Below are 26756 nucleotides of genomic sequence, written 5' to 3' on the forward strand. Positions count from 1 at the left end.
TTCAAAGGAAGGTCTGAAAGCTACAAGCCACTGGTAATTGGCTGAGCCTTAATCAGTGGGCGGGGCATTCACACAGGCCAGGGCTTTATAAAGCAGCGCACAACCAGGGGCTGCTAACAGGGAGTTTCACAAGGGAGTTCTCCAGATGAAGGAGGAGCAAATACAGGACCCTTGGGGTAAGTGACCGACTGTAGTCAGGAGTGTAGCTAGGGGGGTTCAGGGGAAGCAGCTGCTTCCCCTCAGCACATTTTTCAAAAGCGGCGCCTGCCAGGCCGGCACTGGGCTCCTGCAGGCAAGGGGGGGGCAGCACGGCCGGACTCCGGAGGAGCCATTGGGGGCGGGGGGCAGCGGGCATGGCTGGAGGAGCGAAGGGGCCGGCTCCTTGGCCATCGTGCCCCACGCTCAGCGCGGCCCCAACAGGCTTTTCGGCCGCCCAAGGAAAAAAACACAACAACAACAACAAACAACGTAGCAGCCAGAATGGCAAAACAAAACCAAAAAAACCCAGTGATCTGTGCGCCGGAGTGCGGGTGCAGGGGGACCGGCTAGCGATGGGGAGGGAGCGGGCGGGAGAGAGAGAAGGGGGGCAGCCAGGGCTACAGAGGGGCGCTGCCATGCGGCCCCTTCTGCCCTGCCGCACCGCCTGCCGCGAGGGCTCCGCGCCGCTCCGGTCGGCTGGGAGGGAAGGACGAGGACTGCCCTGCCAGGCTTGCTGCAGGACGCTCCTGTCCTCCACGTCGCCGCCCCCTACAGGGCGGCTGGAGCGGAACTAAAAAAAAAAAAAAAGCGGCCGTGCCGCCCTAGGATTGGGCAGAATGGCGCCTCGTTCAATCTGCCGCCCCAAGCACCAGCTTGCTCGGCTGGTGCCTGGAGCCGGCCCTGGGTCCCAACATCACCACAGCCACCTCCTGCGGCGGCTCAGGGCTCGGCGGCCGAGCGCTCCGCAGCTGGTGGGCAGATCCCCTCTCCCCGGCAGCTTCCTGCTTCCCTCGGCCCGGGCAGCCCCGCCCCTTGCTAATGCCGGGCTGCCCGGGCCGAGGGAAGCAGGAAGCTGCCGGGAAGAGGGGATCTCACCAGCTGCTGCCTGCCCCACTGCTCTGCTCCCTCCAGCCCCCGGGAGAAGCAAGCAGCACCCGCCCACCCGCCACCCCTTGCCCGCGCCCGGCCTCCCCACGGACCGAGCCCCTCCGAGGGGGGGGGGCGCAGCATGGCCGGAGGAGCCAAGGGTGGGGGGAGGCGCGGAGCGGCCGGAGGAGGAGCCAAGGAGGGGGGTGGCCAGAGGAGGAGCTGGGGGGGCGCCTTTATGTTTGCTCCCCCTGCACTTAGAACCTGGCTCCGCCACTGCCTGCAGTGTGTGTTTGTTTGTGTTTGGGGGTTACTTGCTGTGTGCTGAGCTTGTGTTTGTCAGTCTGTCTGTTCGTTTGGTTGTTTGAAGGACCGTGTGCTGTGGCTGGCAGTTGGAAGCTGTGAGCGTCAAAGGAAGGTCTGAAAGCTAGAAGCCTCTGGTAATTGGCTGAGCCTTAATCAGTGGGCGGGGCATTCACACAGGCCAGGGCTTTATTCGCAAGGGAGTTTAGAAGGGGCGTGGGAAGGGAGCGAGGGTCCCTTGCCGGTTGTGTTTCCCTTTATTCCCCTTAAAACCTATAAACCAAACTACATTCGAGACTTCTTGCTTTTAACAACCCTTTCATTAACTAGGAGACAATGCAAGCAGAAGCCCAGCTGCAGAGTGGGGGCTATCCAGTTTATTGCACTGGGTGCAGCATGTATGATTACAGGCCCTGTGGGCGGGTGGCGTATGTGTGCATTCAGTGCAAGGAGCTCCTGGCCCTTAGAGACCGCGTACAGACTTTGGAGGCCAGGGTGGCGGAACTGGAGGAGCTAAAGGAGGCAGAGAGGTATGTTGATGAGGCTTTCCGGGACACTGTAGAATTGTCCCACCTCCGGTCAGACAGCCCCTGCACTGTTGAGGAGGATGAAAGGCCCAGGGAAGCAGAGCAGTCAATGGGAGCAGAGGGAAACTTCCCATAGTTGGGACCCTCCTTCCAGACGGTGCTGGGGTTGCCTCTCGCACTGAGGTTACCTCTCTTGGGGAGGGAGCTCCAGTTGCTAGGAAAAGGCAGGTGTTAGTAATGGGAGATTCAATCATTAGAAACGTAGATAGCTGGATTTGTGATGACCAGGAGAACCATATGGTGACTTGCCTGCCTGGTGCGAAGGTTGAGGCTCTCTCGAAGCATCTGGACAGACTTATGTGTAGTGCTAGGGAGGAGCTGGTGGTCGTGGTACATGTAGGTACCAATGACATAGGGAAGGGTAAGAGAGATGTCCTGGAGGCCAAATTTAGGCTGCTAGAGAAGAGACTGAAATCCAGGACCTCTATGGTGGCATTCTCAGAAACGCTCCCAGTTCCACGCACAGGGCCAGGTAGGCAGGCAGAGCTTCAGAGTCTCAATGCGTGGATGAGACGATGGTGAAGAGAGGAGGGGTTTACATTCATTAGGAACTGGGGAAACTTTTGGGATGGGGGGAGCCTATCCCCATATTGACTGGGAACATTTCACTTCAGGACGAAATGCAGAGATAAAATTTCTCGATACTTTAAATGACTGCTTCATGGAGCAGCTGGTACGGGAACCCACAAGGGGAGAGGCAACTCTAGATTTAGTCTTGAGTGGAGCACAGGAGCTGGTCCAAGAGGTAACTATAACTGGACCGCTTGGAAATAGTGACCATAATACAATAGCTTCAACATCCCTGTGGTGGGAAGAACATCTAACAACCCAACACTGTGGCATTTAATTTCAAAAGGGGGAACTATGCAAAAATGAGGGGGTTAGTTAAACAGAAGTTAAAAGGTACAGTGACTAAAGTGAAATCCCTGCAAGCTGCATGGACGCTTTTTAAAGACACCATAATAGAGGCCCAACTTCAATGTATACCCCAAATTAAGAAACACAGTAAAAGAACTAAAAAAGAGCTACCGTGGCTTAACCACCATGTAAAAGAAGCAGTGAGAGAGAAAAAGACTTCCTTTAAAAAGTGGAAGTCAAATCCTAGTGAGGCAAATAGAAAGGAGCATAAACGCTGCCAAATTATGTGCAAGAATGTAATAAGAAAAGCCAAAGAGGAGTTTGAAGAACGGCTAGCCAAAAACTCCAAAGGTAATAAAATGTTTAAGTCATCAGAAGTAGGAAGCCTGCTAAACAACCAGCGGGGCCCCTTGATGATCGAGATACAAAAGGAGCGCTTAAAGACAATAAAGTCATTGCGGAGAAACTAAACGGATTCTTTGCTTCAGTCTTCACGGCTGAGGATATTAGGGAGATTCCCAAACTTGAGCCGGCTTTTGTAGGTGACAAATCTGAGGAACTGTCACAGATTGAAGTGTCACTAGAGGAGGTTTTGGAATTGATTGATAAACTTAACACTAACAAGTCACAGGGACCAGCTGGCATTCACCCAAGAGTTCTGAAAGAACTCAAATGTGAAGTTGCGGAACTATTAACTAAGGTTTGTAACCTGCCCTTTAAATCGGCTTCTGTACCCAATGACTGGAAGTTAGCTAATGTAACGCCAATATTTAAAAAGGGCTCTAGAGGTGATCCCGGCAATTACAGACCAGTAAGTTTAACGTCGGTACCGGGCAAATTAGTCTAAACAATAGTTAAGAATAAAATTGTCAGACACATAGAAAAACATAAATTGTTGAGCAATAGTCAACATGGTTTCTGTAAAGGGAAAATCGTGTCTTACTAATCTATTAGAGTTCTTTGAAGGGGTCAACAAACAAAAAAGGGGCATCCAGTGGACTTAGTTTACTTAGATTTCTAGAAAGCCTTTGACAAGGTCCCTCACCAAAGGCTCTTACGTAAATTAAGCTGTCATGGGATAAAAGGGAAGGTCCTTTCATGGATTGAGAACTGGTTAAAAGACAGGGAACAAAGGGTAGGAATTAACGGTAAATTCTCAGAATGGAGAGGGGTAACTAGTGGTGTTCCCCAAGGGTCAGTCCTAGGATCGATCCTATTCAACTTATTCATAAATGATCTGGAGAAAGGGGTAAACAGTGAGGTGGCAAAGTTTGCCAATGATACTAAACTGCTCAAGATAGTTAAGACCAAAGCAGACTGTGAAGAACTTCAAAAAGTTCTCACAAAACTAAGTGATTGGGCAACAAAATGGCAAATGAAATTTAATGTGGATAAATGTAAAATAATGCACATTGGAAAAAATAACCCCAACTATACATACAATATGATGGGGGCTAATTTAGCTACAAGAAGTCAGGAAAGATCTTGGAGTCATCGTGGATAGTTCTCTGAAGATGTCCACGCAGTGTGCAGAGGCGGTCAAAAAAGCAAACAGGATGTTAGGAATCATTAAAAAGGGGATAGAGGATAAGACTGAGAATATATTATTGCCCTTATATAAATCGATGGTACGTCCTCGTCTCGAATACTGCGTACAGATGTGGTCTCCTCATCTCAGAAAAGATATACTGGCACTAGAAAAGGTTCAGAGAAGGGCAACTAAAATGATTAGGGGTTTGGAATGGGTCCCATATGAGGAGAGATTAAAGAGGCTAGGACTCTTCAGCTTGGAAAAGAGGAGACTAAGGGGGATATGATAGAGGTATATAAAATCATGAGGGATGTGGAGAAAGTGGATAAGGAAAAGTTATTTACTTATTCCCATAATACAAGAACTAGGGGTCACCAAATGAAATTAATAGGCAGCAGGTTTAAAACAAATAAAAGGAAGTTCTTCTTCATGCAGCGCACAGTCAACTTGTGGAACTCCTTGCCTGAGGAGGTTGTGAAGGCTAGGACTATAACAGTGTTTAAAAGAGAACTGGATAAATTCATGGTGGTTAAGTCCATTAATGGCTATTAGCCAGGAGGGGTAAGGAATGGTGTCCCTAGCCTCTGTTTGTCAGAGGATGGAGATGGATGGCAGGAGAGCGATCACTTGATCATTGCCTGTTAGGTTCACTCCCTCTGGGGCACCTGGCATTGGCCACTGTCGGTAGACAGGATACTGGGCTAGATGGACCTTTGGTCTGACCCGGTACGGCCGTTCTTATGTTCTTCAGCAGCCTGGCAGGGCCGAGCGTGGGCAGACATTCTTACTCACAGAGCACCAGCCTACCACTGGGAAGCATGTGGCCTTCACACGAGATACTCGCCTCTCCTTACTGCCCTTTGCCAAAGCCCAGAGAGACCCCTTGTTCTTTCCTCAATCCATCTCAGCAGCCACGTGGTGCCACAATGCGGCCTGCCTGCAGGAGCTTTCGACACAGGACATGATGCCCAGACCCATCGCTGCTCACTGTGTGATGTATGAAGAAAGGCTGACGCTAGCCTAGATCTGGGAGACCCAGGTTCAGTTCCCTGCTCTGCCAGAGATTTCCTGTGTGACCTTGGGCATGTCACTTAGTGCTTCGGTTCCCCACCTGTACAATGGGGATAACAGCAGTGCCCTGCCTCGCAGGCGTGTGAGGGGACCCTGAGGCATATCGATTGGACAGTGAGGGAGGCCCCTGAGTACCTAGGACACAGAGAAGGCTCTCTGAGCACCTGAGGCACAAGGGCTGTGGGATGCTAAGGGTTTGATGAACAAGGGCTTCAGGATTCCTCCCACTTCTGTAAAGCAAAGATTTTCTGAAGCCTCAGCTAAAAGGAGTCACCGGCTCTGGAAGGGTTTGGAATTTTATTGTATGTCGTTTAAGAGCTGGAAGTGGAGTTGCCAACTTCCTATTTGCAGAAAACTGAACACACTTACCCCGCCCCCTTCCCTGAGTCCCGGCCCTGCCCCCTTCCCCAAGGCCCGGCCCTGCCCCATTCCCCAAGGCCCCGCCCTGCCCCCTTCCCCGAGGCCCCGCCCTGCCCCCTTCCCCGAGGCCCCGCCCTGCCCCCTTCCCCAAGGCCCCGCCCCACATTAACTCCATTCCCCCCTCCCTCCCTCACACGCTCATTTTCACTGGGCTGGGGCAGGGGGAGGGAGGGGCTCTGTGGTGGGGGGTGCAGGCTCTGGAGTGAGGCCAGAAATGAGGGGTTCAGGCTCTGGGATGGGGCCGGGGAGAAGTTTTGGATGTAGGAGGGGGCTCTGGCCTGGGGCCAAGGGGTTGAGAGTGCGGGAGGGGGCTCTGGCCTGGGGCAGGGGTTGGAGTGCGGGAGGGGGTAAGGGCTCTGGGATGGGGCTGGGGATAAGGGTTTGGGGTACAGGAGGGAGCTTCAGGGTGAGGAGTGCAGGCTCCAGGTGGGTGTTTACCTCAGTTGGCTCCTGAAACAACAACAGGTCCCTCCAGCTCCTTGGCACAGGGGCGGCCACGGGGGCTCTGCACGCTGCCCCTGTCCACAGGCACCACCCCTGCAGCTCCCATTGGCCATGGTTCCCGGCCATGGTTCCCGGCCAATGGGAGCTGTGGAGCCGGTGCTTGGCATAGGGGCAGCATGCATAGCCCCCATGGCCGCCCTTGCGCCTAGGAGCTGGAGGGACCTGTCACCACTTCCAGGAGCCGTGTGGATCCGGGCAGGGTGCCTGCCTGCACCGCTGTGCCACAAGTGGACTTTTAACGGCCTGGTCAGAGAGCCACCAGGGTGCCTTTTCGACCGGGCGTTCCAGTCGAAAACCGGATGCCTGACAACCCCAGCTGGAAGGAGCAAAGGTCTGAATTCAACAAGTCTTGTGGCCTGAGCTCGGGGGGGAAAGAGGGACAGCGGAATACGCCAGTGTCAGAATTAAATATAGAGGGCATGGAAGTAAATGGCCCACAACAGAGCTGGAGCTACGCTGTGAGATGTCCTTGTTTGCTACGGCAAGCTGCCCAGTCCCCAGAGAGGGGCCGCCACGCTAGCCTTTAGCACAGAGCCTAATATGGTCATCCTAGTCCGACCCACGCTGGAGCAGACTTTCGCTCCAGCCCAGGCTGGGCCAGGGAACAATGACATCACTCAGCCGACTCAGCCCTCCTTCATTCAGGCCCAGCGCAGGTGGAGGTGAGTCATTCACTGGCGGTAAAGCGCCAACCCCTCCTGAACAGAGAAGCGGCTTAGAGCTGCAGATTAGCAAAACAAGCTCTCGCCTCCCACACTGGAGTCAGGGAGCGGTTCTGGGTTTATTGCCACTTGTAGGTTGTTTTGTCACTGCCTTTGTACCATCAGCCCCTGGGTTTAGGCAACAACCTGTCTCTGTGTTTTCCCAAATCCAGCCGCTCCTCCACAAAACGCAGACCCCTGTCGTAGGAGGAAGTGAGAGTCCAGAGAGACTCATCAGCTTTTATGGCCCCTGGGGACAAACAAGACAGCAGAACTCCTACGCCGCCTCTCCCACGGAAACACCTACTCCCGGACAGACCCCGGATGTCATACTGAAGTTTCACCATGACTTCAGGCTTGCAAGACAGAGTTTCTCCCGAAAGGTGATTCAGGGCGAAATCACACATGTACAAAGCGAACAATTCACCCAGGCTGCCAAAGGCGCCAACCCAAGAGGGGACGTTCGTAGCTCGGGGAAGCTGGCCAAAGCCCCGAGCCCTACAGTGGCAGCCTTTGCCGCTGCTCAGGGACCAGGTCTCTGGATGAGGCAGTCCCAGCTCAACACAAGCGCACAGACAGGATGAAGGGGATGGGGCAGCACGTGCTACAAAGGGGACAAGAACAAGGTGCAGGGAGGTCAGCGAGGGAATCCTGCTGCTGCCGCCTCACCAGACGCTAGTCGTGAGGCGCTCACTATAGTTGGACACCAGCAGCCACACGGGACGGCTTAGCCCACAGCCACAGAGCCCCCCGAGACGGGCAGAGGGTGTCAGCAGGACCCTATTACCAGAGAAGCTTAACAAATAAATAGAACAGGAGGGAGAAGCAGCAGCTGCCTTCTGCATTAGCGGTCACCCGCCCTGGATTCCAGACACTGACCCCTCCTGTCTGCAAGAATGGGATGGGCAGGATCCGCCAGGAAAATCTGTTCCAAAGTGCTGCACAAGCTACTCCTCTCTCTCCACTCGTGGCCACGATGCCATTTCCTCCTCCGGGCCCTGGGGAGACAGAGGTGACGTGACCTGCCATGGTCCCCAGTGAGTCAGTGCCAGAGCGAAAAGCTCCGGAATTCCTGACGCCTAGCCCTATGCTCGGTCCACTAAGCACACTGCATCTTCAGCCCAGTTCGCAGGGGCTGGAAACAGCTGTGGTCCAAAGAGTGGGTAACCACCTGCCTTTGAATTCAACAGCAGATGCTACTGAGGTCCTTCAGAAAGAGATGGTTTGATCCCAGTACCTGCCACCACTTAAGTGAGAAGTTCAGCAGTTACGAAATGTTGTATAAATGTTTCTAGCGAATGGTTGCTGCAAGAATAATGCAACAAGCAGCATTTATTCTTTGCAATTAATTCTTAGGAAGTTGCATCTTCCTCCATCAAACCCTTTCATTAGCTCTTTAAAGGGCCTTATCGGGCAATAAAATCTTTAGGAAAGGTTTTAGAGTAGGCACCCAACCTCCTCCAGAGGAGAGGTGTTTAAGCAGATTGGATGGCCAGTTAAAAACAACCAGCCAGAGGTCTGGGGGAGGTCTCCAGTCATGATCACAACAGGTGTTTTTTTCTCCTAAGCTCAATGAATCCTGAAACCTCTCCAAACCCATCAGCTGGAAAGTGCACACACCCTGAGCTAATCACCCTAATTACAGCCCCACTCATTAGCCTGGGGAAAGCTCCCATGCTTCAGTCACAGGACCCAGCTGATTCCCTTTGAAGCGCCCTGATTAGCTCCTCTGGAGCATTGGCTCAGTATACCGTCCTCCAATTCCAGGGCTGCCTTTTAGATCAAATTTACTGCAATCAAGTTTCTTAAAGCTCTACCCCTGTGGCGTCTACGGACCAAGCCCTTAAACCAGAACTGAATGCACAGTGGACAGTTTAGTATAGAACATCAGAAAATACAAGTGATCCCGTTCCTCTCCTGGGCACGGGGCTAAACTCTGATCTACCATTGAACTGTGAGAGGGACATGACCCCTCTGGGGTCGGAGGTGCACATCCAACCTTCCAACAGCAGTCAGCATCAGGGTTACTTTGGAGCCACCTCTCCCCAGGAGTCCCACGTTCTGGTTGCGGCCCATGGAGTCTTTTCCCACCTAGGCTGGCTAGGAAGCTGTGGCCAATCCTGTGATGCAGACCTTGCTGCTGTGATCCACTCCTCTCACCTGGAGGACGGATCCCTGCAGAGGACTCTGCTTGGGCCTCCCAGGAGAGGGCTCAGACACCTCAGCTAGCGCAGAATGCAACGGTTTGTGTGGTGTGGCATAAACTGCTATGTAGCAGCAGGCTGCATGCTCTGCCTCCAGCAGGTGTGGGTTACAGTCCAGAAAGCCCTGAATGGCCTCAGATCCCATTACATGAGGAATCGCCCTGCTCCACGTGTCCTGTGATGGGAATTACAACCCGCTGAGACCTGGACTCTGTTCCTTGCCACTGGCTATGGATCAGCAGAGTGACAACTCCCGTAACATGCTGCCTCTAGCAAGCCCCCGGGCATGGGGCAAGCCCTTCCTCTTTGCTCAAGCTTTTGACCTCTACTAATAAGCAGCAAGGATGTCAGGCCTTCCCGAATGGGTTAGCCAGACACTGGGCCTTGGAGGTAGGGGAGAAAGGAGGGGGACAATCCCAGAGCAATTTCTCTCTCATCTCCCCTCCCCGCAACCTGGAAGCAGAACGTGCCAGTGAACAAGGGGATTTCCAGCTATCACCAGCGTGAGGGATCGGGGTGGCTTTGCAGAAAGATGACTCAGGCTGCCGAGTGGCAAACCACCCTGTCACGCCAGCACAGGCAAGACTGGCAGCAGGGCGCTTGGCAGAGGGACCCGGAGGGGGAGGACGAGTGAAGCAATTTTTCTAAAGGTCAATGACAACAGAGGTGCAAAGTCTAACTTCTGTCTGCCAGGCTCCAGGGGCCCAACGGTGCAGGGCCTCTGCAGACCTCACTCAGCAGGAGGAGCTCATAGACTCATAGACTTTAAGGTCAGAAGGGACCATTATGATCATCTGGTCTGACCCCCTGCATGCTGCAGGCCATAAAACCGTCCCTACCCCTTCCCTGGACTCTGCTGTTGAAGTCCCCAATCCTGTTTTTAGTGACTTCAATCGGCAGAGACCCTCCTGCTAGAGATCCCTGCCCCATGCTGCGGAGGAAGGCGAAAAACCTCCAGAGGCTCAGCCAATCTGCCCTGGAGGAAAATTCCTTCCCGACCCCAAATGTGGCGATCAGTAAGACCCCGAGCATATAGGCAAGAGTCTCCAGCCCAACCCCGTTAGCCATTATACTATTTACCCACCATTGCTTGGCTTTCCTTGACTACTATGTTTTACCATTAAACCATTCCCTCCATAAACTTTATCTTAAAACCAGACAGGTCCGTCGCCCCCACCGTTTCCCTCGGTAGGCCGTTCCAATATTTCACCCCTCTGACGGTCAGAAACCTTCGTCTAATTTCAAGTCTGAACTTCCCCACGGCCAGTTTGTATCCATTCGTTCTGGTATCCACCTTAGTACTAAGCTGGAATAATTCTTCTCCCTCCCTTGTATTAATCCCTCTAATATATTTAAAGATAGCAATCATATCCCCTCTCAGCCTTCGCTTTGTCAGACTAAACAACCCAAGCTCCTCTAGTCTCCTTTCGTACGACAGCTTTTCCATTCCTCTGATCATCCTAGTGGCCCTTCTCTGCACCCGTTCCAGTTTGAGTTCATCTTTTTTAAACATGGGAGACCAGAACTGCACACAGTACTCCAAATGAGGTCTCACCAGCGCCTTGTACAACGGAAGCAGGACCTCCTTATCCCTACTAGATATACCTCGCCTAATGCATCCCAAGACCGCATTGGCTTTTTTCACCGCCACGTCACATTGTCGACTCATAGTCATCCTGCGGTCTACAAGAACCCCTAGGGCCTTCTCCTCTTCCGTAACTTCTAACCAATGCGTCCCCATCTTGTAACTAAAATTGTTATTAGTCATCCCCAAATGCATCCCCAAATGCATCACCGAGCTACCAGGAGTTCCCCGCCCCCCCCCCCCCCCCACTACTCACCCAGGGGTTAGAGCTTCCCACTGCTGGCACTAGGTCTTTGCATACCTGTCTTTCCAAAGACTGCCGACCTACCAGCGAAACCCTATCAACCATTAACCACAAGTACACAGCATTTCCATAGCAACCCTGTCAAAAAACAACAGAGCAGTCCTGGGAACTTCAGCGGGATCCCAACACCCAGTGAGCCACGTGAACAGAGGAGCTACCAGCCTTTCTGACAGGGCGCCTCCCTGCTGAGCTCGCTGCTCACCTGAGACCCCAGCAGTCCTGCCTCTGTCTGCTTCACAAACACCGAGAAAGAGGGAGCATTGCTCCCAGGCCTTCCCTATGGGCATAGGCTCTGCCCCAGCTCCTGCCATAACCACGGAAGAGAAACAAGTGCCCCTCGTAGGGGCAGGAAGACTTGCTGAAGATATTCAAGAGGGCACCATACAGTGAGGGGCAAAGGAACAGGGCTTGATTTTACAGCCGTGCTGAACAGACAGGCGTGTTTGGACACACAACAGTCACATCTAGACTAGATCACAGCAGCAAAAATAAAGTGGGTCACAAGCTCTGCCCAACACCAGCTCATTCTTGGGCTCAGCTGCAAAAGAACTCTGCCCCACACGACATCTGGGACCTTAAAAGTGCAGTAGTCACATGGGCCCCCACTGTTCCGAATGCCCCATGAAAGTCTCCAGTCTGTTGCTCTTCAAAGGGTTTGACCCTAGCCGGAGTTGATTCTCCCCCGCAACCCACTTCCGGGCCTGGCTACACATTGTTCCTCACAAGCCATGAGGAAGCCAGATGCAGGCTAGAGGAGACCCCAGCTGGAGTTCTAGCCAAGCACCAGTTTGTCTTCTTGAGAAGAAGTTTAGACAAGGGCTTCTCACCAAGCATTCTGCCAGTTATGAAAGAGGCATTTCCAGGGATGGTGCAGTCACGAGCCAAAGTTGCGACACTAGACACCTCACAACTCTTGGTACCAGTCACACACAAAATCAGCTTTTCTTTGTTCTATAGTAGCCAGCGAAAGAAGCCACCAGGCAACCCCAGGACATCGGAACAAAGGCAGCTAAGTACTGACGGTTCCTCTGCACCGGCTCATTCTTCACAGAATGCTGAGCATGGGAATTTCATCCCCAACGTCACTTGGTAGAAGCTCGAGAAGCCATATTTAAAGGCTGCCAAATCTTTGATGATGTTAGGGAACCAACGTCTTGGCTCTGTCACAGACTGCAGTGGGAATTGCCATCTGGACAAACCCTCCTTCTTCAGCTCATCTTTGGGCACTTGTCATCAACACTGGGACACGGAAGTGGGTTTAAGAGGGACTGAGGTGGGTTAAGGGGGACTGTGTCTTCTGGAGACCCACGAAGAGGAAGTGGAACTTGTGGTCTCCTTCTAATTTGGTCTTCTGATTTTGCAAGTTTCCTGGGATGACACTAAGTTGGAGTGGGCAGCGCTGACTGGAGGAGGCGATGGGGGTAGCGAAGGATCATAGGGTAGTGGCTAGGTCTACTCCCAGAGGCCAGGTTTGGATGTTTGAGAGATGCAGCACATTTGTAAAGGAAGCGTGATGTATAGCGAGGGATGGAACCAGACACCACTGACACACCTGCGACCCAAACTCTGCTTTAGCCAGGTGGGTTTTGGTTTACAGATGTGGATTGGAGGCGCCTCTGTCCGAGATGGGTGCGAGGCATCGCACGCAGTCGTGAGCCCAGAACGCACACAGCACGAGACAGCTTAGCTCCAGCTTGCACTCGCCAAGAGAACCAAAGCACCATCCGAGGGCAGGGGCAGGGCACACTTAACCCATCCGCAAGCTCAGAGAGAACAGAGGCACTGCTTTTGCTGGACATGCTACCTCCGGAGGCTGGCAATTACTACGTGTCTAGTGCGAGGTGTTTTACAGACAGCCGTGGAAGGGTCCCTCCCCCTAAAACAGGGGGTCGCAAACTGGGGGTCAGGACCCCTCAGGGGGTCGCAAACTTATTCCATGGGGGGGTCGTGAGCTGTCAGCCTGCAACCCAAACCCCGCTTTGCCTCCAGCATTTATAATGGTGTTAAATATATTAAAAAAAAGAACAGGAGTACTTGTGGCACCTTAGAGACTAACAAATTTATTAGAGCATAAGCTTTCGTGGACTACAGCCCACTTCTTCGGATGCATATATGAAGTTTCGGTAATATGAGTGGGTCATCTGTCATATATGCATCCGAAGAAGTGGGCTGTAGTCCACGAAAGCTTATGCTCTAATAAATTTGTTAGTCTCTAAGGTGCCACAAGTACTCCTGTTCTTCTTTTTGCGGATACAGACTAACACGGCTGTTACTCTGAAACCTGTTAAATATATTAAACAGTGGTTTTCATTTATAAGGGGGGGTCACACGCATAGGCTTAGTATGTGAAAGGGGTCACCCGTACAAAAGTTTGAGAACCACTGCCCTAAAACCACACCGTCGAAGAGACCACAGCACTGTAGACAGATTGTCTGCTTTGATTTTGTTGGTCATGCCTGAGAACCAACTATTTACAGCCAAACCAAAACCAAGTCCCCAAACTGCTGCCGTTTAAGTAATTAATTAATTAATAAGTAAGTAATAATTTCCTTATTTACACAGCGTCAAAGGCCAAACCGATGACCCACTCACATTACCGAAACTTCAGTAAGAACAGCAGGAAATGGGCATTCCTGCTGCCGGGCACAGGGATGATAGTGAAAAGCTTTGAAGGCAGATTGTCAGTGAATAAACACAAGCCAAACACCCGAAGAGGCTAGTTAGAACAAGTCTGCTTTCAGCTTCCTTACGCCTCCCATAGCTCCAGGGGAAAGGGCAGATTTCAGTGATCCTCCCTGCTCGTTAACACTTTCATGTCAGGAAACATTTACTGGTCTAGTCCATAACTTCGGCCACTCTTACAGCACTAGACTCAAAAGCATAAAGCAAACTGCGGTCTTGTGACCAGCCAGATCTCCACAGCCCAAAGGCAACGGGCTCGCCCTTTTCCCAGATGCTAATTAGCAGCAGCTAGAAATACATTCAATTCTTTCTGAACTCTACTTGTCCCCATCAGCGGTCCCTGCTGTAAGGGTATCGGGGGGCTTCTCCAGCACCAGCCAATTTTACATCCAAATTGGCTTTTTTTCTAGTTCAAATGGGGATTCATTTGAGGCAGTCCCATGGGCCGGGTTACTGAGGTGGGCAGACGGGATGATCACAGTGGTCCCTTCTGGCCTTACACTCTATGAGCCTATGCTCAGGATGGTGAACACAGCGGCTGAGGGAAACACTCTCCCCATGAAGGTGTGAGCTGCCCTGAGACAAAGCGTGGGAACTTCTGCCTCGAATGGAGCATTCAAGGAGCCGAGAAGTCACCTTACCTTTGCCCAGCACTCGGCCGGTTTCCAGATCCTGCCGGGACACAGGGAAGGTGTAGCTCTCGGAGCCGAAACCCGGCTGGCACTGCGACACCTCTTCACAAAACCACCGGCCAGCCTGGTTCCCGAGAAATAAGCGTTAGTAAGTTGCATGTCATGGCCTGGCCTATCTGTGATTTCCCTTGAACCCCATCATGCTGACCCCCGAAAATCCTGCCTAGAGAATTCTACTTTGGAGGATCCAGAAGGAACGGGTCCCAAAGCTCACGCCCCCCCACCCCCCGAGTCCCCACGGGGGCTGTATCTGGCATCCGGGGCAGGTCACAAGCAGTAAGTCCCCCAGAGCATCCCCCTGTTTAGAAGGAAATTCCACCTGCAACTCAGCCCCCCCCGCCCTCTGACCTGCCAGAATCCATAGGAGGCCGGAGCACTAGGCTCCAGGGAGAAAGTCTGTCACAGGCCGGCAGCCTCACAACACAGCCTGTCCCAGGAGACTCCCAGCCCAGGATCGGAGACCCGGAGAGTCCAACCAGCCCTGAACTCCGGCGTCAGGGCCTGGCTATTGCGCACAATGCTGGCCAATGCCACCCCGGCACACCACAAGTACAGCAACCCACTGCCTAGGCAAGGGGTGTGGGGGGGACGACACTGTAGGGGGTAGTGCCCTAACAGAGGGGGGGGCAGCAACGGGGCAGCCAGGGTGGGAGCTGCCCTTACACAGTGGGGGGGGGTCAGGAGGGGGGGTAGCGGGGCAGCGGGGGGGGGTGCTGCCCTTACAAAGGGGAGCGTGGGAGGCTGGTTGGGGGGGGCAGCCGGGTGCCCCAGGAAGCGGCTCCGCACAACCCCCCGAAGTGACACCCGGTCTCTCCCTTGCGGAGCTGGGGGGCGCGGTCCGGCCCCGTTACCTGCAGCAGCAGCAGCAGGCAGAGCCCGGGCAGGCGGCCCCGCGGCGGCCCCATGGCACAGGAGCGGGCGGGTCGGTGCGGGCCGAGGGTCGCTTCTCTCCGCTCCGTGCGCGCTGCAGCGCCGAGTGCCGGCCGGGCAGGTGCGGCCGCTCCCAGCGCCCCGCCCCGCAGGTGAGGCGGCTCCGGCGATCCCGGGAGGGCGGGACTCGGCGGCCCTGGCCCGGCCCTGCCCCGCCGGGAGGGGCCCCGCGGAGCGCCCTGTGCCGGGGGTAGGTGCGCTCCGGCCCGGCCCCAGAGGCGGCTCCCAGCCCGGCCTGGTGCCCGGACCGGGGCTCGCCCGCGGGGTCCTGGCAGCAGGCCTGGGCCGGCCGAGAGAGGGACCCTGGGGCAGGTCCCTGCTGATGAAATAACGACCAGTGGGTGAGTGGCAGCGCCCGGGCCCGAGCAGGCCCCTCCGTGCTGGGTGCCCCCAGAGCCAGTCCCTGCTCCAGAGCACGCGGGGGAGCCTGGGCTCACGGCCAGCGGGGCTGCCAGGGCAGTGCCCCACTGGGCAGACACACCCACCCACCCGGCGCAGACCGGGCCTGCGGCCGTCAGGAGCCCGGGCTCCCCCACAGGTGCCTAGAGCCCCAAGGATACAAATGTGATAGGGGTACACAGCCGAGGTAACAAAACGATCCTCGCTAAGGCAGAGCTGTTCCAGCCGCAGCCCCCGCCCAGCCCCTGCGAGCTGTCACTGCGTTTTGTCCTTGCCCTTCGAGCCTCCCCAACTGTGGCACAGGTCAGAGGAGCGAATGCAAAGGCAGCCCTGCAGGAAGCGGCGTTTCCATTGGGGATTTTCGGGAGAGGCAGATTTCCCAAACCAAGCCCTTGTGTGCTGCTCACTGGCCCTTGAACTGCAAGGCCTCTGGGGCGAGGGCTGGCTCCTGCTACTTGTCTGTGCAGCACCCGGCCCAATGGGCGGCCCAGCTCGGCTCATGCTTCTGGGTGGTACCCAAAAATACGAACTATCGTTACCTGCTGTCACCCCTCAATCACATCACAACCTGTCCCTCACCCTCTGTCTGTTGGGATTCCGGCGAGGAATCTAGAACCAAACAGATCGGGCGGTGTAAGAACCCATCCACGTATGCAGGTTTAGGTTCTCAGACTGTAAAGTTTTCAGGAGAGGAAACTTCTGTCCTGTAATAAGAGTCCTGACCTCTCCGGGTTCCGGCGACATTGGAAAGCGCTTGATCCTGGCTCTCAGGGTTTGCGATGGTTGGCATCTATGTTCACCTGGTGTAAACTCGCCAAGCTCCACGGATGTCACTGCCAGGTTCCACCAGACGAGGAGCTGGTCTCTGAACTTTCAGTCTTTGTTGCAGGCTAAATGGCCACCGCTTTCCTGGAAACAGCTGTTGTTTGTGAATATGCCCGACCCTGTCCGGTCGTCAGCAAGCAGAAGAAAAGCACAGCAAGGTTCTTCAGCCTGATGCCAGACTGGACCTGGGAATTGAAGGGACCAAGGAAGACAGAACCAGCTGCTTGGTGTGAATTTAGGCCCAGGTCCTCAGAGGTATTTAGGCTCCTACATTCCCTTGAAATCAGTAGAAATTAGAAGCTGAACTACCTTTGAGGATCTGGCCATAGGGCCTCCCCCAGCTTCTCGGGTAGCTGTTGTGTCCCTGCCCAGATCAGAGAGGGCGAGGGCCAGTCCCACCGCGCTGTGCAAATGGTGGGTTAGTAAGTGGGAGGGGTGGGGTAGAGCCAGATGGCTTGTCACAAATGTCTGTAAATCTGCCTGTCAATGGTAGCATCAAAGCTTTCCTGGATCTGGGAACACGTCCCCAGCCTGGAAGGCAGGGCCAGGCTGTAGGGCAGCCCGGGCTAGGGGAGCCTTCTCTCCCTGTCACTCTGGCTTGTTCAGAAGGACATATTAGCATCCGTTGCTTTCCGAGAGGGAGGGAGGAGTGGGGATTTTGGCCCCAAGGGCCTGGGTAACTCTCACCCCCTGGCTGGATGGAATTCATCCCTGAATTGCACCTCTTAAGATGAGGGGCTGGTTAGCAGCAGGGAGGGGGTGGGGGGGTGGCTCAGGAGCCATTGTCCTGGTTCTGTACCACCCAGGGATCCCTCGATGCTAGGGATGAACCCCTGGCACTGCTCTAGGGCGGCTTGAGACAGCAGAGACACCTCAGCCCAGTGGAGATCATGGGGCAAAGCGTAGCGCCGAGTGGAAGGCAGAGCACAGCACAGCAGCATTCTTGGAGAGGACTCCGGCCATGTCTACACTACAGATTTGGGCTGATACGAGTTACGTGGCACAGAGCTGCAGCGGTCAGTATATCGCGCGTTAGTAGATCATGTGGGTCCTGGCCTCGGTGCTGCGCGTACTCATCAGGGTGTGTGTGTGGATGGACAGTGCAGTGCCTTGGGGGGGAGGTTCCCCAATGTGCCACTCACCATGGTCCAGCACACTGTCTTTTGGGAAATCTTGGCAACGCATGGTGGGGCAGCATTGAGTCACGCAGGGGGGTCAAGTTCCCAGCATGCAACTTCATCCCCTAGTGCCATCCATAGCCCATCGTATGCACCCTTTTAAAAACATCTCAGACCCCTGCATGGCCCTTTTTGCTGTCCACCATCTCACAAAAGCATGGAGCCTGCAGCCCTGTGCACTGTTGGCATGCGTGTTACAAACCCAGGCTGCACGAAGAACCGCAGCGACGGGGGACATGATGATTTTGTGGAGGACAGATTGCGTGGGACATAGCAAAAACCAGTTCAGGACTGTTGGCGGCTTTCAATGAGTAACTGCTGATGGTGAAGTGCCGCTTCTCGCCCCAAGAAACGAGCACTGACTGATGGGATGGCGTCGTAGTGCAGGCCCCATTCCTAGCTCTGTGCTGAGCTCAGCCCAGCCCTCCGGTGCAGGTGCAGGGACACCGGAAGGAGAGCTGTGTTCCCAGCTAAGACGAGAACGGTGATTGAACTGTGAACGCTTGCAACACCAGCTTGCTGCCGGTCAGTGGGCAACCACTTGGGAGCTGGAAGATTAACAGTGGGGCCACTGGCAGGCAAGTGTGAAGGCCGCTGCTTGTCTCCTGCTGGGCAGGTCTGGGATTCTCTGTAACGTGCAGGACGTAGCGGATGACTTTGCTGCAGTGGTGCTCCCAACTGCCGTGGCATGATAGATGGCACATGTATTCACCCTGCAACACCACACATCAACAGCAGGGGCTGCGTGAGAGTTGAACATGCGTTTGGTAGATTGAAGGGACTGACGCTGGCCATGTTTACTCACATGATTGGATCTAAATGAGAAAAATACCCCAATGGCTCTAGCTGCCTGCTGTGTCCTGCATAATGTCTGTGACACAAAGGGGGGAAAGGTGCTGCCGGGGTGGGGGTGGAGCGGCTGTCTGCTGAATTTGAACTAGGGTGACCAGACAGCAAGTGTGAAAAATCGGGATGGGGGGTGGGAGGTAATAGGAGCCCATATAAAAAAAAACTGCAAATATCAGGATTGTCCCTATAAAATCGGGACATCTGGTCACCCTAATTTGAACAGCCAGACACACGAGCTATTAGAAGAGCTCAGTACAGCGCTCTACGGCTCCGGGGGGCCTTGAAAGAGCCCTTTGACAGTCAGCCCCAGTAATGTGGGGGGTGGGCTGGGTGCTCCCTGGCCCTGCAGGTTTGGGGCCTGTTAGGAATCGTGTGGTGCTTGGTGTACATCTCTGGCTGTAACCCTGTCTGCTAACATGGCTACTCCTCTGATACCTGTCTGCTAATGCACCCATGAATTTTTCAGTGCTTGCTGGACATTTCTAATTACTCTGTGTGTCACTAATCCCATGAGTTCTGCTGCCCAGGACAATGCCGAGCTGTGGGTTCTTCCACTAGCACTCAGCATTCTGCAGCACGTGTTGTAAAGTAATAAAGATGAATTCATTTCCAAAAAATAGGCTTTTATTGCAAACCAAAACCAGTGCAAAAACCCCACCTGCAAGTGAAAAACAAACACAAGAAAAACTTCAGAAAGTAATTAACAGGACAGAACTTAACAAGGAAACGAACATTCCCGGCCATCTCAGCCCATTTTGGCTACCCAGACAGCAGCATACAGCAGGTCCGTGCGGGTGGAGCTGTGGTTGTCCGTACAGTCCCCCGATGTGGTGTGGGCAGGAGAGGGATGTAGCCCCTGATGCCAGGTGGAATGGGGGGGTGGTGTAGGGAGTTTCCCATGGACTGCAAAGGGAGGCGAGCCTGGGCTTGCTGAACCTGTAGGGCCAGAGTGTGCTGCAGCTGTGTTTGCTGTCAGAGAAGCCCCATTACGTCTTGGTGCGTCTCCCTCCCCTTTCCCTGCTGGGATTCCTGGGTCCTTCTCCTCTCGGCTCTTTCCTTCTCCAGGCTGTCTGCAGTGCTCACCCTCCGGGCCCTGTGCTCACCGCCTGATGCCTGCATTATCTCCGGGAACGTGTCCTCTCACGTGCTGGTCTGCCTCCCCCTCATCATGGGCAGGTGCTCCGCAGGCGTGGAGGGGACCCCTCAAGGCGGCCATGGTAGGCATCACTTGTATTTGGCGTAACAGTGGAAAGGGAAAGGGAAGGTTCAGAACTCCCTGCTCTTGCTCCCCCAAAGTTTTAAACAAGCCATGCTTATTGACACCCACTGCCCAGCAGTCCCAGGCCTGTTAGGTGGTGGAGGGGGAGGATCAGGAGGGAATTGTTTGGCTGCATCATACAATAGCATTTTGGCCCCTATTGACATGAGTGAGGGCACTGGCCCAGGACACCGGCACTATTTCCACAGGCGGTGCTGATCGTAGCTGATCTCGCTCGCCTACGGGTACCACCACCGAGAGCACAGCTGCTGCTGGCGTCCCGTAGCTGCCCGGGCCCATATGCCCCTAGCCCGTGTACTGCAATGGTGCATGCCAAACAGCGGGGAGAAGTGTCCTACCATGGAGGAAGAAGTAAGGCTGCCAGCCCTAGATCCCTGTGGGGGAAGATTACCGATTATGGCCACGAAAGTTTCATGATCTCTCAGGAGGCTTCAGGGGCCATCCCCGGGTGCATAAACTAACTGCTCCACAGGCGCCGCCCCCAGCGTCACGGGGAATGAAAAGCAGCTAACAACGCTCCCTCTGTTTGTCGATACCTGTGTCCTGCTACGCTGGGGACGGGCACCATCTGCACGTTTAAACGTGGCCATGGGAAATGCGTTCCCACGCTCTCCCGCGCTTCCTCTCCCTGCAGCGGAGTCTCAAACAGATCCTGGCTTGTGGCATAGCTGGACCCCGTGTTGCATGTCCTCCAGCCAGTTCCTGGCAGTGGCCTGTCTCAGCACGGCAGAGGTATCCCCGGTGCTCTGGGGAGTCTCTGCATGCAGCTCATTATAAAAGGTCTGCAGGTGGGCACCAGCTTGACGGCTGGCCTCCCCGGCCTGGCGTCTCCGCTGCAGTTCCTTCGCTTCCACCCTGCGCTGCTGTCACCCCCTTCGCCTGCCCCCATGCGATCCTTTCGCAGCTGGCCACGGCTCTACGCCTGCTCCTAGCTGTGCCTGCACAGCCGCTTCTCCCCGCAGGCCCAGGAGAGCCAGTACCCTGGTGTGCTCCAGGCAGGACCGTGGCACACGCGGGAGAGCTGCTAGGTGTGCTCACCACGCTGGGTAGTTGTGCAAAGGCAGTTCAGGAATACGTGGGGTTCCCGTCTGTTCTCCGGGACCCCGGGCAGTGGAGTTCACAATGGTCAGTCTGGGACGTTGGGGGACAGCTGCTGGAGGGCTGATAGGGTCGACAGAGGTAAGCCGGTATCTGCACTCGCACTGCGCCGTGCAGGGCGGTGATGTTACTGCGGTGCCATAGCAGGGCGCTTCCAGCGGTGGGAGACACGTGCCCAGCTAGGCCAATGCAGGGCGGCTTTTGTCAACCGAACTCTGTAGCCTCATGCTGCCGCCCCGGGGACACAAATCACCCAAGGAAAGGGGCGGGGAAGAGCCCTGCCAACTTCCTGTGAAACGGAAGCCTCAGAAAACGCCTGGCAGCCTCCCTTGCCCTCCGAGCATCTGGGGAAGGCAAATATTTGCACAGTGCAATGAGGCAGCGTGCTGGGGGCTGCCCCGAGAGTCCAGAGTGCTCATCCCCCGATCCCCGGCATTGCTCATAGCCTTGTCTCCATCACCCCCCTCCCCTCCCAGCTAGCTGATCCGCTCCCATGTGAATACGCACGCACACTGGAACTCACATGCTCTTTGCTGGCATCACGTCGGTCACTTGGCTTGTGTGTCCCACCCCTGCCCCCACGCTGGGGCTCGCTTGATTATTTAGCCCTTGGAGTAGAGACCAGCTACTTGGTGTTTGTGCAGCGCCGAGCACAGTGCGGCCTGAGCTTGGCTGAGCCAGGGGCAGTGCTGTGAGAAACAGGATTAAATACAAACCCCCCAACCCGGGCTGCCCACGCTCTGGGGTTGCAGGTAACCCGTTTGTGGTGCCAAGCGCTCTGGCATTGCCCGTGGCCAGGCTGGCCCAGCTGAACCCCTAGGAATCGCCATGGCGGGTCAGAGCAGGGGACCATCATCGCCCCTCCCCCTGCCGCTGACAATAGCCAGGGCCAGCTGCTCGGGGGGCGGGGGGGTGCAGGAGGCTGATTATGGACCGTGCTGAACCTGACTCATGCTCGGGGCCGGCTCCAGGCACCAGCATTCCAAGCAGGTGCTTGGGGCGGCAATCTGCAAGGGGCGGCAGTCCTGTGTTTTTGCCGCCCCAAGCAGCGCGCCGAATTGCCGCCGCGGATGGCGGGGGCAGCCCATGTGCCGTTAGGGCGGCACGCGCGTTTCCACGGCGGCGGCAATGCAGCGGCAGCTTCTATGTTCCGCTCCCTGCAGCGGCAATTTGGCAGCTTCTGTCTTCCGGCTGAAGAGAAGCTGCCGCCGCATTGCTGCCGCCGCGGAAACGCGCGTGCTACCCTAACGGCACATGGACTGCCCCCGCCATCCACGGCGGCAATTCGGCGCGCTGCTTGGGGCGGCAAAAACAGTAGAGCCGGCCCTGCTCATGCTCCGCACACTCCTCCCGTCTTCAGAGTCAGACACTGACTGAACCCGGGAGCCGCAGTGCTGCTGAGCCCACGGCCTAGCTCTCGTTGCGCTCGTGTGGTACAAACACAGCGTGCGGCCGCCTTTGGCCCACACCTTGGGCCTGCGTTGACTGTTTAGCCCTGTGCAGCGCTGGGCAGGGAGGAGCCTGGTCTCCGGTAGGACCTCGAGGTGCTCCCCTCCTAGCTAATGCTAATGAACACTGCCCAGAGACTGGGGCTCAGGCCTGTGCGCCGGCAAGGCCTTGCTGGTCACTGTGGATAGCCCGTAATGCCGCCGGCGCTGCTGGGTCATGCTGACGCTCTCCGCTGAGCCCTGCCCCCTGCCTCAGGGGTAGCCGCGGCTGCTGCTGCCCTCCCCCACCCGCGCTGCCCAGTGCCATCAGAGACATGATGGTGCTCACGTCCCAGGGGCCTGCAGCTGCTGGCAGGCTTGGAGTGGCGAGAAGCCAGGGGCAGCGCTGAGCAGAGATGGGCAGGATGCCAAGCTGGGAGCAGGGTGAGGCCAGGACATAGAGCCGGGGCAGGAAGGAAGGGTGCTTGTGGCTATCAGCCAGGGGCTGGGTGGGGCGGGTGGTGGCTGAGGGGCAGCAGGGACAGGACTGGGGCAGGGGCAGAGTGGAACAGCGGGCTGGCCAGTACCTCCAGGGAGTGCTCGGCTAGCTACGGGGAGGGCCCCAGCAGGAAGGTGGTGCAGCTCGGGGGAAGCCGCTGAGCGAGGAATGAGACGTAAGGGGCTCCCCGGTCAGACAGAGCCCAGCCCTGCCCTCCCATCCAGCTTCACTCTCAGCCACCTGTACAAACCTCCTGTGCGGCCACAGGCCTCACCGATTGTGCAGGGTGTTTTTCCTTCCACCGCGCCGTTCCCGTAGACCTTCCCCGCAGTGCCAGGCAGGAGCCCGGCATTCTGGCTCTAGCCGCTCCTGTAATGGTGCCCGGCTGTGCCAGCCAGTCAGTCGGTGCCGGTTCAGCTTTGCACACCCTCGGCTCTGACTGCGGGAGTCAGGGCACTGAAGAGACAACAGTGGTAAAGGGGGTCCGGTCTGCAGGCCCCCAACTTTCTGAACTCTCTGCTGCGGGGGGCAGGGCACTTGAAAGCTGAGCGATCAGTCTTGGGTTTTTTTAAACAAATTTATTAAAATGTTATAAAAATGTCAGATTAACACAAAGCTTCCCAGCCCCAGCTCGGGGGCTGCTGCAGCTGGGGGAGAGAGGGAGAGACCCCCCCGCTCCTTCCCAGCCCCAGCTAGGGGGCTGCCGTGGCGGGGGGAGAGAGGGAGAGACCCCCCCCTCCTTCCCAGTCCCAGCTCGGGGGCTGCCGCGGCGGGGGGAGAGAGGGAGAGACCCCCCCCTCCTTCCCAGCCCCAGCTCGGGGGCTGCCGCGGCGAGGGAGAGAGGGCATAGAATATCAGGGTTGGAAGGGACCTCAGGAGGTCATCTAGTCCAACTCCCTGCTCGAAGCAGGACCAATCCCCAGACAGATTTTTGCCCCAGATCCCTAAATGGCCCCCTCAAGGACTGAACTCACAACCCTGGGTTTAGCAGGCCAATGCTCAAACCACTTAGCTATCCTTCCCCCCAAGGGCACATCCATCACGTTAGAAAGATAAGACTATGGATATTAAAATATGAGTTGTGTGCTTTTATTTGTAGAACCAACAAAATTGAATTATGTTTTTTTTTTTAATGTTTTACAATAGTTAGCTAACAGTACAAACAACATTTGGAAAGATCATTAAGTCGTCCGCCGAGACCCTCAGCAATTTTCAAGTTGTCTGTGAAAAAAAAAAAGTTTGAGAACCACTGTTCTAGAGGATATGCCCAATGCGCTAAGGGCAGCAAAACCTGTGCAGAGACTTTTAGCCTTAACGTTAAAAGAGAAAAGGTTTTTTTTTTTTAAACAAATGTATTAAAATGTTATAAAAATGTCAGATTAACACAAAGCTATTGCTGTTGTCTGAGCTTCCTTCGGGTCCCACCATTCCCCGTCACAGAAAGGTACAAAGTATTAAGGCAGCCAAATAAACAGTTTAGAAACCAACTAAAGCCATTTCATTTGTTTTAAAAGCTCCATTGCACAGTACTTACACTGCACACGTTCGAGATTAGACACCACACTGAAGGAAGTAGCCACAATGGAAAAATACAAATCAGCCTATAGCTATTAAATCAAATAAGACATCCTGCTAAATACTATGTGAAAAGAACATGGCATGGTATTGGCTGGTAATTTCATAGATCCTCTTTCCCCTATTCAGAAATATGAATGAACAACTTTATACAAAAATATAGCATCAAACTGGCTGACAGTCAGGTTTTAGACATTGCATTTATTTATGCAGAGCCCCAAGTGTACTAGGCACTAACGTCCTGTGACACTTCTTCAGAGTCACACCTCCAGGCGGCAGAGGACAGACGACACACCTCTGCAGCGCTTTACTTCAGAGTTGGTCTATAATCCGGTTTTTTTGGAGGGGGAAGGAGTGCATGGCAAAGTGTAGGGGGTGGGGAAGAACACTGAACTCTATTTAGAGAAATGGAAAGTCACTACTGCACGCACAGAGACAAACTACCATCACTTTCCGAGCACGGACAGGGACGAGCTGGATTCATTAAAACCAGCATACAAAGGTATTTGGGCAGTTGCCAGCACAGCGCCCGAAGTGAGTCCTGGAGTTCCTGTCCAGGAAAGGGTGTGAATGTACTGTCCGTTCCCTGAGGATTTCCTGGGGGCTCTCCCCCATATCTCCCGTGACTGTGATTGCTTAGTAAGAGGGCTACCCTCGTCTTTGGTCTTTGGGTTGGCACAGTGCTAAACGTATCAAAGTGCAACTCTTGTTTAAGGGTAACGATAATGTTAAAAAATAAGTGACATCTGAAAATTCAATAAAAAATATCTCTGGCAAAGTCCCCTGCCATTTAGCTGTGTTCCAGACTGGCCCAGCGGTAGCTGATCGCCATGGTTACTGAGAAAGGCTACTTCACGCTTGCTCTTCTGAATCTACTCCGTGGGCACACGCAGCACCGAACCACACAATGGTGGTGTTAAAAAGTGAACAAATCCCATACGCTGGTGGAGGGGAGTTTCCCCCTCGGCTTCCTGCATTCGGAATGAGGTATTCTGAGAGCACCGGGGAAACGGTTACCTGTTAATGACACCGCTGGAAGAGAGGAGCCCCCAGAAGTTAGCAGGCCCCTGTCCTGGGAGGCCTGCAGCAAGAGATGCAGGGCAGGTGAAGATACTGCGAGTGCGTTCTCCGGGCACCCCTTGCCCAGTGTGCTGCAAAGCAGCAAGACTAGGCCATTTAGCAGGTGCGTGTGAGTGCTCACCCACGTGGGCACAGGGAAGTGGAAGCGCCTGGCCGTCTGGGGGAAGTAACAGCAGCCAGGAGCTCCCCAGCCGCACGAGAGGAAACCGAACTGGACTGTGGCCTGTGCTTCTAGAGAGCAGCCCAGGTCTGCCCTCTCCTAGAAACAGTCAGTCTGTGGAGACTGTCGATCCCAGCGTGCCTTGCTCTGCCTTGAGCACGATGGGACCTGCAGCCCCTACAGTGAAGTCGTCAAAGTGCAGGGTGTTCTGGGCAGGCTGCCACCAAGGCCCTTGGTTGACCGAAATCTGGATGCCCCCGAAACAGAATTCCCCCCGCCCCCATTAACCTGGAAAGCACTGGCTATCCACGGCTGAACGACGGGGGCTGAAGAAACTGAGCCAGGACGACAGATTCATGTAGTGCGACTGTCTGCTAAGGAAAGGGAATTTCAGCCATCCAGCCCACTCGGGAAGAGCAGCGACTTTGCTGGTCTGTGTCGAACGGGCCGCAGCGACATTTCTCACAGGTGTCGCCCAGCTGCAGCCCGAACACACAGGCGGCGCCTACTCCTCGTCCTCGCCCCCACCGTACATGTCGGCCAGCTTCTTGAAGCGGCCGCCCCAGTCGTTCAGGTAGTCATAGTCCTGGTCCCGGTCGGAGGAGGAGTTGAGGGAGCTGAGCGAGGCCGCCTCGGAGCCGCTGCCCTCGTAGTCAAACACCAGCAGGGAGTCGTACGGCGGGGCGGTGGGGTCAGTGTCGGCCGCCTTCAGGTTCTGGGGGTGGGGAGGAGCGTTAAATCGTGACCTAGAGCAACAGCTTCGCCCTGCCTAGAGGTGTCACTCGGGGGATGCCCTCAGGAGAATCTCAGGCAGACTTAAATGGAGGGGCAACACAGTTCTGCTGTCCCAGAATCGGCCCTTCATGCACCCTCTGTTCCTGCATCGCACCAGCACCCACGGGAGCTGGCATCTCGTGCTAGAGACTCGGCTTCTCTTTGGAAGAAACTTA

General features: G+C 55.1%; 2 protein-coding genes and 1 long non-coding RNA gene across 4 annotated transcripts in view; 1 reads left to right on the plus strand and 2 right to left on the minus strand.

Annotated features, from left to right (window-relative positions):
- CDH1 (cadherin 1) overlaps window positions 1-15517 on the minus strand; it is a 42833-nt gene extending 27316 nt beyond the window's left edge. The window contains exons 1-2 of the mRNA XM_054048916.1: window positions 15359-15517; window positions 14457-14571 (exon numbers count right to left, since the gene is read on the minus strand). Coding sequence (XP_053904891.1) covers window positions 14457-14571; window positions 15359-15412 — 169 coding nt within the window. The 5' untranslated portion in view covers window positions 15413-15517. The remainder of the gene's footprint in view (window positions 1-14456; window positions 14572-15358) is intronic.
- Window positions 133-20083, plus strand: LOC128848778 (uncharacterized). The gene is made up of 3 exons (XR_008447105.1): window positions 133-176; window positions 7214-7423; window positions 16726-20083. It is a non-coding gene; the product is annotated as an uncharacterized LOC128848778 (long non-coding RNA).
- A 3981-nt stretch (window positions 20084-24064) lies between these two features.
- LOC128848770 (B-cadherin-like) overlaps window positions 24065-26756 on the minus strand; it is a 40271-nt gene continuing 37579 nt past the window's right edge. For both annotated transcript variants that reach the window (XM_054048918.1, XM_054048917.1), the window contains one exon: window positions 24065-26521. In XM_054048918.1, the coding sequence (XP_053904893.1) occupies window positions 26312-26521 (210 nt within the window). In that variant the 3' untranslated portion in view covers window positions 24065-26311. The remainder of the gene's footprint in view (window positions 26522-26756) is intronic.

Source organism: Malaclemys terrapin, chromosome 14, assembly GCF_027887155.1.
Source record: "Malaclemys terrapin pileata isolate rMalTer1 chromosome 14, rMalTer1.hap1, whole genome shotgun sequence".
Taxonomy (NCBI): Eukaryota; Metazoa; Chordata; order Testudines; family Emydidae; genus Malaclemys; species Malaclemys terrapin.